At 36.7% G+C, this 14,283-nt stretch overlaps 1 protein-coding gene across 1 annotated transcript in view; it reads right to left on the bottom strand.

Moving 5' to 3' along the window:
• Nucleotides 1–488: 488 nt before the first annotated feature.
• The window catches only part of NXPH1 (neurexophilin 1), a 329,905-nt gene continuing 316,110 nt past the window's right edge, over nucleotides 489–14,283 (bottom strand). The window contains exon 3 of the mRNA XM_012647720.1: nucleotides 489–2,442. Within this exon, the coding sequence (XP_012503174.1) occupies nucleotides 1,681–2,442 (762 nt within the window). The 3' untranslated portion in view covers nucleotides 489–1,680. The remainder of the gene's footprint in view (nucleotides 2,443–14,283) is intronic.

The raw sequence follows: 14,283 nt of genomic DNA, 5'->3' as shown, positions 1-14,283 counted from the left end.
TGCTACATAAGTAAGTTGGTTCATCTGCTATAGATAAATTGAGCCCTGCACTGCTATCACAATTTTTACATTTGAGTTGAGTCATTACAGTAGCATCATGAAAATTCAGCCACAATCTTCAGACATTTTTACTTTCTTTTAAAGAAAAAACAATGCCTTCACTTCAACTCTCTTGCTAAATAAAGACTAAACAAGAAAAAAATCCACTATTTAAAATTAATTTAAGAGACCTCAATTATCTCCTTATGTTCATTGATTTTTGGTATTCTTGAATAAGTAGCATGACAATAAACCAAAAATGTATGCAATGCTGTGTGCCACAATTGCTCCCCAGGCTTGAGTTTGAAATTCTTGTTGTTTTGACCAGACAACTGACAGTAGTTAAATAGTTCTATACAAATTTAAAGACATGAGATGCAAAGCCATGACTGTATTCCAGCACATTCTTCTTGTCAGAACCATTTAAATCACCATCTTACACAAGTACATATTGAAACTCAACTTTAAGTGTTTTATTTTTATGTACATTTCATTTTGTCCAGAAATAAAGTATCTAAATACAGACAGACTGTAATGTTGATATATGTATAGCTTTCAACAATACTTGAGCTGAATAAATGCTTTGTACATTAAGTTTTTCTTCTTAATGGAGTTCAGAGCTACATTGATAAAATGGATTCCTTATATCCTTTTTTGTCTTTTTTTAACCAATAACAAGCAGAGAGACAAGTACAAGTTAATATTAATAAGCAGCTCAAATAACACTTGGTTAAACTATGTACAATACAAACCATTCATACAAATGAAGACTAGATATTGAATTTGTTACAATATGTGTAGTAAAGATAAGACAGACACTTATAACTTACATGGTGTCTGCCAGGCATTTCCCTTCTTATTTAACGATCAGAACTTGTTTTCAGCAGCTTTAGCTGGTCTCCACAAAAGTCCAAAGATCCAATGAGAGTTGTAATCCCAACATCTGCCCACATGTAAATTTCAAATGTTTGCTCATCTTTACTGAGAACAGGCTCCTCCACAGAAAAAAAGAGCCATCTTGTATCACCTTGAATGTGCCTACTATATGCTGGAAAAAAGTTACTACACTTTGCTGTGTTATAAAATAAAAAATACTGAGCTCTAAAGACACATTTTTCCATTTTAACAAGCATATACTCCTACAGTAATATTTACCAGTACAGCTACTCCAAGCAGTAGGAATGCATGACTGGGGATTATTGATTAGCACGTACTCAAGACTTTAAAAGAGATTTCCATAACAGCGAGTGTTAGAAACATTCTCTGTCTAGTTAATCCTTTTGTTTGATGATAGTTTAGCCTGAACTGTTATGAGTCAGACAATGAAAGCCCTCTCAACAGGAATCATGACAGATGCAGGCTGAAATGTGCATGAGGGTGTGTTTGTGTACCTCTATATGTGAGAGCATGTCTTTAAGTGTGACTTTAAAATCTGTGGTGATTTACAACTATACTAAGAGATGAAGCTGACTGGGCAGAAATTACATCAGATTGTTTTCCACTAGCGTATTTGCAGCCAGTTGACAAGAGCAGCAGTGTAGACACATTCCAGGCAACAGATGTGACCTTCTTCTTTGAGGTAACAGCCCTGTCATATGACCTTTAATTCCTCAGGCTTCAGTCTCACCCATATGTCCATCCTCATCCCGAGGGGAAGTAAGGTGTGTCGCTGTGATAGTTGTAGTCGGGGCACACTTTCTGTACTAGTTTATAATCTGTACTATAAAAGGAAATGTAAATACAGATCACCTTAAAGGGCTTGGAGCAGAGCCAGGATACATGACTTTGGGTCTGCTCCTGGTAACAGGTTTTTGAAGGGTCATAGTTGCAGAGAGTGTTCTTGGTAGCCTTGTCAACCTTTTCATATTCAATGCGACAATTAAAAGACTTGGAATCTTTGGCATCAATCACGGTTTGTTGTGCCAAGTCGAATTCCACGATTTTTGTAGGGGGCACCAAGCTGACAGATACATTCCCTTGACCAGTGGAATTATGCCTGAAATAAACACTAAATGTCCCATTGCCATGATCTACAATTTTCCCAGTTATCAACAGGTTTAGCTTCACTGTTTTGATGTTGGAATGAAAATCACCCCATCCAAACATTTTCTTAAACTTGCCCGTCTTAACAATGGGCCTTCTCTTGGCCCTGGGCCGAGGCTCTTGCAGGTCTGTGGAGTTCCTCAGCCAGTCCCAGAGGTCTTGCTCGGAATAAGGTTCTGGGGTGTCATAGCGCAGGTCCAAATCTGTATCATTTTCTTTGCCACGAAAAGTCTGTGACAGGAGCCGGCTGATAGACAAGTCTTTGCTGCTTTCTGTCCATATATGCTTTAGTGTGGATTTGCTGCTTCCTGATTTCAGAAGTTCTGATTTTCCACCATTTGTTAAATTGGCACATGTGACCTGAAAACAGAACAGAAAAATGCTGTTTACATTTCTGCATCTGGAAAGAACATCCAACACATGGATCCAAGCCCTTACACAAAAACTCAAGAATTAAATGATGATACATTTTTGCAAAAGCACCTTTAGGAACTGGCCAATATTTATTGAGATGTGATAAAATACCACTTCTATTTTTATGAAACAATAGAAGAGGAGAGTGGATAAAAACCACTAAACATGACCTGAAGATCTATATAAAACCATTAACGAATGGAGGAAAATGTTATCCAGCATGAATAAAGCAAACTGAATTCCAATTTAAATTACACTAATTAGTTCTAAGCACCAAAATCTAAACACTTTTGAATAAATTTTATAAATCATCATTTTCCTTTTCTACTTTGAAACTACCATATGCTTTAAAACTTTATGATTCTCAGCAATATGTCAACTGACACCTTATTGACTATGTGGTGGTCCATGCCACAGTCATACTAGAAAAGCTAGATTTGCAAAGAGACTCCAGTATATTTTAACTGGTAAGACTGGTCTCTGAGGTGAGACCGCTAAAGGGAGTCCCCAGATGCCCATTTAAAAGCGAAATTTCACAGTAAACCTCTATTGCCAGGCCCCTTGAGAACAAGTTCTGAGTCCTGTCTCAGATAAGAGCCTGATTCCCACTCAGCAGCTTCATTGAATGTTCTCGTCTCCTTCCAACCTGTTCTCAAAATTAAAAGTAATTCCTAGAGAGATTTTTCTAAAGTTCAGGCCCATTAGAAATTAGAGCTGAATTTCTAGGGACCCCTCTCTAGATTTAGCCGTGCAGGCCTTTTGTTACAATACAAACCTGGCCTGACAATAGCCTCTTATTCAGCCACTTGTGCGGCAGGGACATTCTCTCAATCCCTGAACAGAGAGCCAGATTCTCCGGAATTTTCTCCCAGTCTTCCACTTCCAAGCTGTGTGCCCTTGGTCAAGCTATAATATTTAACCTCCTTCTATCTCAGTTTCCTGCATCTATAAAATGAAGTTAATAATGCTATATATCTCACAGGGATGTGAGGATTGAATGAGCTGAGACATGTACAATCTTTAGAACAGTAACTGGCATATTGGAAGGGATCAATAAATTTAACTATTATTGTGAATCTCAGACTGATGTTTGAAGACAATTAGAGAAAGAAGACCACCAAATGGTACGTATGGAGGTCTGGCCTGAGGGTAGCTTTGCCCCAGATCACACAGCCAAGTACTTAGAACCTAAAAGCAATAGGTTCCTCAGGGACACGATGCAGAGTGCCTTGGTAATCTAAACTAGAACGAAGCCTCTCAGATCTTGTAGTCTTACTTTTTCACAAATAACTCAGGATCAATGAGCTTTTCACAATAAGCGAGTAAATAGTCTCTTCTTTGCCTGGTTCAGACTAAGACAATGTGAGGTGGGTAGAACTATTCCCACCTGAAAAGAATACCGGCCAAAACTGATCTCTTCCCAACAATTTGCTCAAGAAACCCCGCAAGTTTATCTCCATGTAAATTCATTGCATCTGAGATAAAATGAAGTTTTATCATGGTTTATATCCCATGACAGCATCCTGAAAAGCCAAGAGTGAAACTTTGGATAGGGTGACGTAAAAGCTCTACCAACTGTTTCAAGCTGCTAGCCTAGGTCCAGTTGTTTCTTTTGTGATCTCCAAGACAATAGCAATGCCTTCATGAAAACATGCAGAGGGCCATTGTATGCAGAAATTAATAAAAGAGAGAGAAACACTGACCAATGGAGAATCAAAGATGGGGCCCAGAAAAAATGGACAGATTATAGCAGGGGCGGAGTCACAGCTACGAGAAACACAGACCAGCCTCATGTATGCAGTCCCTCACCTTAAAGTATCACGTACCCTAAATGAACACTCTGGTGTTGGGTCAAATATGATTATCAGATATGCCGTTACTGATCCTGGGGAAAATATTAGGAATTGAGAGAAGGTTGCCTTTGCTGCCAACTTTCTTTTAGTTCTGGATACTTCTTCTCTTTTGCTCACCCCTTGCCTTGGTATCTCTCTTTTCTCCCCTGCACCCAAACTGTTTCCTGTTTACAATTTCTCTTCATGACAAAATATTATTCTAGAAACGCAGTATAAATAATAGCAAAATGGTTGCTTTAGCAAAATTATTTTTTTTGTAACAAGGACTAAATAAATTCTAATAGAATGAAATTGAGAGGAAAATATTATTTTGGGAGGCTCAAGTTTTCTTATGGGAAAAGCATAAAATTTCCCATCTATCCTCCCTACCTGATAATAAAGCCAGTCCACTACGGGGAAATTTTTACTCTCATATCAAAAGTATAATCCAAAGTAGTTGCATATAATATTGTTTCATTATAATTACACAACTAAAGAAAGCAATTAAAATTTTCCTATTAAGTCCCTGAATGAAGTACATTTAAAAATATACTGTTTTTCTATAACACAGGTTAGCTATAATACAAAATTAAAAACTAACCTTAATCAGTAAGAGAGGTACAGATCTTTTGATTTGGGAAGTTTTTTGTGTGTATTTGTTTTAATAAAATCTAATTGATTGGTTAAACATCTAGGTCTGTGCTTGACTAATTATATAAACATCATCCTTATCACAGTTCCTATTTTTATGCCTTATAAATATAAGTACAAAAAAGTGCATAGCCTCTTCTCTGATTTTTGCCTGGAATTATATAATTTCCCATTGTTTGGGTGGCAAGAAGAATAAATGCAGACACACATTTTGTAGTTGTTAGCACTGGTATCTCAGCATCAGCATGGGGCTGTATTGGGATGTTTTCATGATGCAGGGTCTAATGATGCAGTAATGAAATTAGCCCAAATAAGGTGGAGAAAAGGGATTTAGAGTTCAGTTTACCAGTGGCATATGGGAGTGAAAGCAAAAACATGTGGAGTGGGAAATATGATTTCAAGAAGGAAGAATCAATCTATCCAAAAGGATACTAAGACTCTGACAGGCAAACAAACCTCTGATTTTCAGGTAGAATAGAAATTGTTTAGTTCTAAATTATACTCTCCACAGCTGTAGGGATCATGAGTGTGTGCTCTGGAGTCAGACTGCCAGTCCAGGCTCTGATCTTTGACAGCTGTGTGATGCAGGCGAGTCACTTAACTTGTTTAAGCTTCTGTTTTTCTCTTCTAGGGGATAGGATAATAATACCCATCTCCCTCACATGGTTGTTGTAGGGATTAAGTAGGATATTCCATTTAAAGCACTAAGGACAGTACCTGAAACACGGTGAGTGTTTGACGTTAGTAGTACTGGCTGTTACTATCATCGGATATTTTTACCTCTGAATCTCACTAGGTAATATTTTATGTAAATTAATAAATTGTAATAGGATTTGAGAGCAGAAAGGATTCTTGAAATCTCCCTTTAACATAATCATAAACATAAACCAAACAATTAAAAAAAAAGTATGACAGGAGCTGAAAGGAAGAGGAAATGAGGAATAAATGGACAGAAAGTTTCAGTTAAGCAAGATGAAATAAATTCTAAAGATCTGCTGTACAACATTGTACCTATAGCCAACGATACTGTACTGTACATTTTAAAAATTTGTTAAGATGTTAGATCTCATGTTCTATGCTCGTGCTACAATAAAATAATTTTTTAAAATATATGTTTAGAAAACCACAAACATATTGAACTCTAAATAATAAAACATACATGGAAATGTTAAAAAGAAAATAAAAGGAAAGAAAGAAAACATATATTTTGAACGTGATTCTGTGACTACCTAAAACATATGGTAGGTTGAATAGATAGTAAAACTCAAGTTAATGAAGGATGAGCAAAAGTTGAGATGTTAAACAACTCAGCTTCTAAATGCAGTGAATTTATTTGCCTTCAGTGGTGTAATTTGAAAGGCTTTGAGCTGTGCTGACAGTCAAGAAACCTCTCTGGAACATCCCACTTTGGGTAGAGAATCAAAGCAGTTTTCAGTTGTAACCATCATCAACATTGTCTTAAAGATTCTTATTCTCTCTTCCCTTTCCCTTCACTTAGGTTAGGAGAGGTGTCTAAAAGAGCATATCACGTCTCAAATCATGGTTGGGATGTGGCAAAGTCATAAGACGTAACCAAAATGTTTTTACCCCTACAATTTCCTGAAATGAAAAAAAATAAAAAATGAAAAATAAAAGAGAATATCAACGAAAAAACAGAAAGGGTCCTTAGCAAAGTCCCCAGACCTGTTCAATATTAACAAGCCCAATTTATTTTGTTTTATTAACACAATAACTATATAGTGAAACTCTGCTAATACTGAGTTAAATAAAGAAATACAAAGATAAGTGGCACATGGTCCTGGCTCTCAAGAAGTTTATAATCTAATGAGGTGATCAATAAGGCAATCACAGTGTGATGTGACCGGCACTATGTGTAACATTCTAGGAATCATAGTCAAAGTTGAAAGGTAGGTAAGGTATAACAGAAGAGATGATTCTTAGATCTGAGAGATAAAAGGAGCTTGGGAGTTCCACAGATACGGTATGGGCCAGAGGAGTTCTTGCAAACATAAGGAGCACACTGTGCAAAAGCACACAGCTGAGAATGGACATGTGAAATGTAAGAATGGAAAATAGTTCCTTACTGTCTAACTGAAATTTTTTGTCCTTTGACAAACATCTCTTCACTCCCCCATTGTCAGTCTCTGGTAACCACCATTTCACTCTCTGTTCCTATGAGTTCCACTTTTTTATACTCCACATGTAAGCAAGATCATACTGAGAGAGTAGATTTTAAGTGTTCTCATCACAAAAGAAACAAGTATGTGAGATAATGCATGTTAGACAGCCTGATTTAGCCATTCCACAATGTATAGATGTATCATACCATAACATCATATTGTACATCATAAATATATACAATTTTTACTTGTCAATTAAAAATAAATAAACGAAGGGCAAAAATTAAATAGCTCCTTACTTCTGAAACTTCAGGAGCATTGCTAGGGAGGAGAAACAGAAGAACTTGCCAGAAGTAGAAAGAACTTGTAGAAGATAGCCTGGGACTACATTGTGAAGGTCTCAGTAAGGCATTTAAATGTAATTGTATAGGTAATGGAGAATCACTACATTTTGTTTTTCTTTATTTTTAAGTAGGCCATTCCAGTTCTAGAAGAATCACTGATTGGAAATTGAAGGGTGGATTGGTAGGGAAAGATCTTCAAGGAAGAGAGACTAGTTAAATAATTAATGGCAGTACTTCATTTAAGAAAGAAATGAGCTTGAACCAAGGCAGTGGTGGAGACAAGGAAAAAGTAAAAATGGGTCTAAGAGATATTTCAGAGGTGGGATTAACTTGGCTTGATGACTTATTGGCTAAAGAGAAATATGAAAATGTTGAGAATTAGTGAGTTTGCTTGCACCTGTAAGGAAAACGGAGGTAACAAGTTAGCTGAAAAATAAAATTAAATCTCAAAGAGACATTGAGTGTTGATGTGCCTACAAGTCGCTCTGAGGAATGACTTCCAAACGGAAGTCAGTAACATGGATCTGAAGGTCTGGAGACATGAGAGGGATGGTGATGTTGACTTTGTAGTATGAGTAGATGCTATCGTGCAGATAGAACATGTGACAAAGAAAGATGGTGACACTATCTAAGAAAGGTCAACATTTTGAGGACAGGAAGAATAGGAGTCAGGCTGGACAGAGACAAAAGAAGACATCAGAAGGAAAATAATATTGTAGAAACCAAGGTGGAGGGAGGGAGGCGTGGGCAAGATTTAAATTGCAAGTAAAATTCTAACAGTATAAGCATTTGAAAAGAAGCCACTTGAATTTTGATATCTTGGAGATAGACACATCCCTGCTAGTATATCCAGATATATCATCGTTATTTTAAACTGGAATACACAATTCTATAATATGACTATACCATAGTTCTACTTTTTGTGTACCTTTTGTGTGATAGATCTTTAATTATTACATTATTTCACAGCCAGGTTATGTATTATTCTTTTAGCCTCGATTCCTTTGGTTTCTCTGCTCACTATTGTTTCAGGTATCCCACTCTCCTCTCTTTTGTGTTGGATTTTCATTTTTCTGGGTGTATAGATTTGTGTGATTCTTTTTAAAAAGAATTCATATGGAATAAATTATATGAATTGTCCATGCCTAAAAATGTTTTTTATTAGCCATAGGCTTACACTGGGTATAATATTCATTCATCCTTTAATTCATTTTGCTTTGTTTTATTTTTCTCTCTCCAAAAATTTTAGAATTTTCCCTACCAGGCATTCTGAAACCTCAAAAGATGAGTCACATGTGCCCATGTTTTCTCTACTCTCTTTCTAAATTAATTTAGAGAAAGTTAGGCAGATTTTTCTAGAGGTGTTAGGCTCTTTTTTTTAGTTTTCTAAAGACCACTATAAGCTATTTGAGGGATGTTCTTTCTATATCATGTCACGTGTACCTTGGTGGAGGGAGTGCCTAGCACAGAGTAAGCCTTCATAATCTATATGATTTATATTTTTGTCAACATCTGTTTCAATAGGGAAGGTTCATTGATTCACAATAAAGATTTGGGGAGGACAAGCAGCCCTCAGAGATTTCTCTCTTACAATTTTAGAGCCTTCACTTCATTGACAATACCCAGGGTACCTTTATTATACATAATAAGCCAGAAGAAATGGGTTAGTGTTTTAATATAGCAAAAATACATCATTTCCTACAAATCAAAACCACAATGAGATATCACCTCACACCTGACAAGATGACTATTATCAAAAAGTCAAATAATAAATGTTGGTGAGAATGTGGAGAAAAGGGAACACTTGTGTATTGTTGGTAGGATTGTAAACTGATATAGCCATTATGGAAAAAAGTATGGAGATTCTTCAAAAAACTGCAAAGAGAACTACCATTTTATCCAATAACCCCATTTCTGGGTGTATATCCAAAGAAAATGAAAGCAGTGTCTCGAAGAGATATCTGCATTCCCATATTCATTGCAGCATTATTCACAATTGCCCAGATATGAAATCAGCCTAAGTGTTCATCAAGGGATAAATGGATAAAAAAGACGTGAGATACACACATGTACATATACACACATACACATATATACACACACAACACATACAATGGACATATATACAAATATGCTTTAACATATATGCACATTAATATTGACGAAAAATTAAGAATTATTACTTTACATGGCCAAATTTAGCCATTTTTAAAAACCATAATTACATAGTATCCAGATTTGCATTGCAAAAGTTGCTTTTCATTAATAAATTGTATGTCATTCCACTAACAAAGAGAAAATATTCTAATAAAAAAACAGTTAATAGTTTATATTACTTCCTTTTAAAATTTATAAGAAATATCTTGTGGGAGAATCCCCTATATGGTTATAATAATGAACAAAGACATTGAAAATAACATATCGAAAGACTATTTCTTTGCTAAACACAGCCACTTCTACATCATCATTTATTACCCATAAAAATTTGAATTTGTCAGTAAATCCAGACATCTTTTAGGAAAAGAGAAATGTTGTACACATAGAAATAGCTTCTTTCTATCTGAATTGGAGGTCAGTATTAGTGACCGTCCATAACAAGACTATTATGTGAACGTAAATGGACAAGTGTATAGCTTATTAAAGTCAAACGAGGTTAAAATCTGTATGGAATGGGCCAAATGAGGAAAAATTGACTCACCTTCCAGCCCTATTTTCAGCAACCTATATATATGTACACATTATGCTCCTATACAACTGTGGTATATGAAAACATACTTAATAGCAACAATAGCACAGCCTATCCGATAGGAGTCCAAATTCCTCAGAAAACAATGACTTTGATATTTTTGATACAATATGCCTAGCTCCACATCCTCTGGTTACCCAGAAGTTGATCTGTAAATCTTTTAATAGACAAAGGAAGAAATCATGTCAATGAAGTGATGGAGATAAATTGTGGGGAATATCAGCCCTGTGCCATTCAGATCTTAGAACAGCTCAAAAATTCTTCTAGGATCTCTTTCTTATCAGGTTATGGTGTATGGACACCACTCAGAGCTTAGCAGGTACAGAGTGGACAACAAGATAGTCAACCCAGAGATACGAAAGGGAGCAATGATCCTGGAAATACAGTCCCACCACACTGCTGTAAAAGACTTGTGGACTGGGACTCTCCAACCACTTAAGTGGAGCAACTCCAGTGTTCTGTGGTGGCATTGTCTAAGAAAAGTTAAAGTCTAGTAGACAGAATGGACCTCTTATCATTTCGCCAAAGGCTGATGATGTTGTAATTTGAGTTATATAAAAAAATTGTTGACAATAAGTGAATAAATATTTGGGATCATGCCTTGGCCAGATGAAAAAGTGGTAAAAGCACATCCAACCTAGAACACTGGGCTCCCCCAATGGGCTCTTAATTATAGCTCAGAGAAGACACAGCTCATACACTGAGGGAACTTTAAGCAACACTGTTTTCACAAGAAAACAATTCCCTTGAAAACAGCTAAACTAGCATGTTCTTCTATAAAGCCCTTCCCATAAGAAGATTAACATCCATTCCTTGACTTTCTGTTTCTATTTTGCAAGATTCCTAGCACTGGGTAACTGCATTCTGCCCTCTGAAGACCTCTTACCCAGTTAGTGCCAGACTTGGAATCAGATGGAACTGATGTCCACAAATCTAGGCTAGATTTTACTTTGGTCTTGTACCACCTCTCTTTCCTTTCCCCAGTTTCTTAAAGGATGGTATGTGTAATCTCATATTTAAGAGCCAGGTGCTGGCCGGGCGCGGTGGCTCACGCCCGTAATCCTAGCACTCTGGGAGGCTGAGGCGGGCGGATTGTTTGAGCTCAGGAGTTCGAAACCAGCCTGAGCAAGAGCGAGACCCTGTCTCTACTAAAAATAGAAAGAAATTAATCCGACAACTAAACATATATAGAAAAAATTAGCCGGGCATGGTGGCGCATGCCTGTAGTCCCAGCTACTCGGGAGGCTGAGGCAGAAGGATCGCTTGAGCCCAGGAGTTTGAGGTTGCTGTGAGCTAGGATGACGCCACGGCACTCTAGCCCGGGTAACACAGTGAGACTCTGTCTCAAAAAAAAAAAAAAAAAAAAGAGCCAGGTGCTGAGGAAAAAGATGTTTCAGAAAAGAGATCTCATAAACAAACAAAAGATGGTATGGCCTCTGGATTTAAGTTCTTTGGATTTAGGGAAAGTTAACAGATTTAAAACTTGGTGGTGTGCCTGGACTCTAAAATATAAAAATAAGACTTGGTTCATTTTGTTACCAAGGGAATCAAGAAAACTGTTCCACCAAATCAAAGAAGGATATTTACCCAAAGATCAGGTTATATGAGGAGACAAGTCATGGAGAGAATGAGGCAGACAGAGTCCAAAAATAAGTGCGGATGCTATAAGAGAAGTCACGATAGAGAGGTTGGATATAAGTGTGTGTATAGTCAGAGTTCAGAAATTCCCTTGACCTTCCTTTAATGTACCTTAAAGTGACTTACTCAGTATTAGTAGTTTGTCCTACCTTGAAAACTATGGATAGAAGGTATCATAGGAGAACTGAGAAAAGGACAGGTTGTCACAGGAGACTTTCATCTCCTAGTATGTCCCTACACTCAGACTTCCAAATTCTGAGAGGTTAATTACCCTTTTCAAAAGAGCCAGGTAACACTCCAGCTGCCACTAGAGGCACAGCTAGGACATATGACAGCTGTCTCTATTCATGGTGCTGAAAGTCAGACAGAATTGTGTCACTAAGGGTCCCGGGTCTCTTCAAAGAAAGATGGACTAGGAATCTTTGTTGTAACTGCTGGCTGATACAGCCCTGGGAGCGACCCCTTCTGTGCGCTGTAGATACCAGTAAAGAGATGCTATTGCTCAAGGAACTACTACTAGAAGCCATCACCAACTAAAGCAGTTGTTGTGACCCCAGGATTCCTGATAGAGGGTATGTTCAAAGATAGGATATTTTTATTCATTCATTTATTTAGTAGTCTAGGTAAATGCAACATATATTTTTCTGTCTCCAGCCTCATCTTGGCTACTCTTCCCTTCGGCCCTAGGATTTTGATCACATCAGACTTTTTCATGTTATGCATATAAAATATATATGTAAAGAATTCTTTTCCTGGACTCTCCTCTCCATGGGAGAGCCAACTAATGCCTTACTCACTTTTTTTTTTTTACTATACTTCATATAATGCCAGGTGCAAAGTGGTGCTCTACAAATATCAGTTGAATAACTAAATGCATATTTAAATGTAATGCCTACTCACACATAATGATATCCTTTTGCAGATGAGCTTCCCCCACAAACAGATAAACAGCTCACTTTATGCCATAGATAAATGTGTTTTTATTGTAATCCTTCATGGAGGCTTTGTGTAATACTGCAAATATGCACAGTGAAACAAGAGAAAAGGTATGTTTCTAGGAAAATATGATTGATTGCTACAGGTCATTATAACTGAAAATGTTATATCAAAAATCGGCAAATAAATTTAAGTTCACTTAAGTTGAAGGAAAAGTAAGGGGAAAAATACCTATATGAACATAAAATTAGATTTGAAAAACATTAGGAAGCTTAATAAAACAGTGAGTGTGGTCTCTTGGGTGGCAAGAAAGTTAGCATCATTCTCTAAATTTTCTTCCTTTAAGTTTCCAGAAATTTGATCCTAAGACAGTAATGAAAAAAAAAAAAAGCATACTGATGGGATTCTAAAAGCAGAGATTCCTTCAACAAGAGCCTGCCGAACTTTCTGGGTGCATTTTCTTTCAAGTGGACATGTGTACTGACAAATAATAATTTCTTTGAAACAGGCAGTTAGGCAAGAGTCATGCTATTTCTTTGCATAAGTGCCCATTTGCATGGGAAATGCAGTGGGGTTTTAAAATGCGAAGCACACCCAATTGTGTGGGTATGTTTGCAAAGGCTTAAAATGGAGCTGTAAAAGTGTCCATTAACAGCACAAATTAAAATGATATTTAAAATGTAAGTCTTGAAGGCATTTTTGGTTTTACAGTTGATAAAGTGTAAATAAACACAGTTTGACTGTGACATTTTTGCTTTGTGGCTGTGTCATTAAAATCCATGACTGTTGAGAGTTACAAACACAAAACGTCTGAAGCTGGAAGGGGCCTTTGAACATATTTTGTGTCTTGGAAAGCTGAGTCTCACAGAGCGAAAGTAAATCAGGAAAGGCCACCAAGATGGTTAAGAGCAGAGTCAAAATTGTAGTGAAGGTTTATTAGCATCCAGCCCACCCTTCTTGTGTTCCAAAGTTTCCCTTTATTGAGAACCAGTAATTAATATTTCCTTCATAGTCGACCAAGCTCTGAAAATCAGTGTGTCACTTCAAAATAAAGAACTGGCTCCATTTTGCTAAATAGTCTTAATTTTGTGAAAAAGAAATTCGGCATTATCTGCTAATACTAAAACGAAGAAACACTACTTAGTACATTGCAATTACAGCTCTGAGTCCCCTAGATTGACTATGGACACAAACTTGGGCTCAGACCTCCCCAGACTTTAGCCTGAACTGCGACTGCTATGAGGAAGACAATCAAAATGATAGAACCATTGTCCCAAGGTTTCAGTTGAGCAAATGTAACAGGGAAAATTATTCTTCAGACTCTAAAAGGGAAAGTGTTTTATATTTGATTTCCAAAATCTCATTAGTCTTTATTTTCAAAAGATTCATTTTTAACAAGGGAAATTTAAAGCAAAAAGTTTGTCAGATTCTCTCTTCTACCCCAGCCAAAAATAAATGAATAAATCTATGGGCAAGAATTTGTTAAGTAACTATGATTTTTAAAATTTTCTGTACCCCCA

Source organism: Propithecus coquereli, unplaced genomic scaffold (assembly GCF_000956105.1).
Source record: "Propithecus coquereli isolate 6110/MARCELLA unplaced genomic scaffold, Pcoq_1.0 Scaffold108, whole genome shotgun sequence".
Taxonomy (NCBI): domain Eukaryota; kingdom Metazoa; phylum Chordata; class Mammalia; order Primates; family Indriidae; genus Propithecus; species Propithecus coquereli.
The sequence above is the reverse complement of the archived record's forward strand: the minus strand, read 5'-3'. Positions and strand labels throughout refer to the sequence as shown.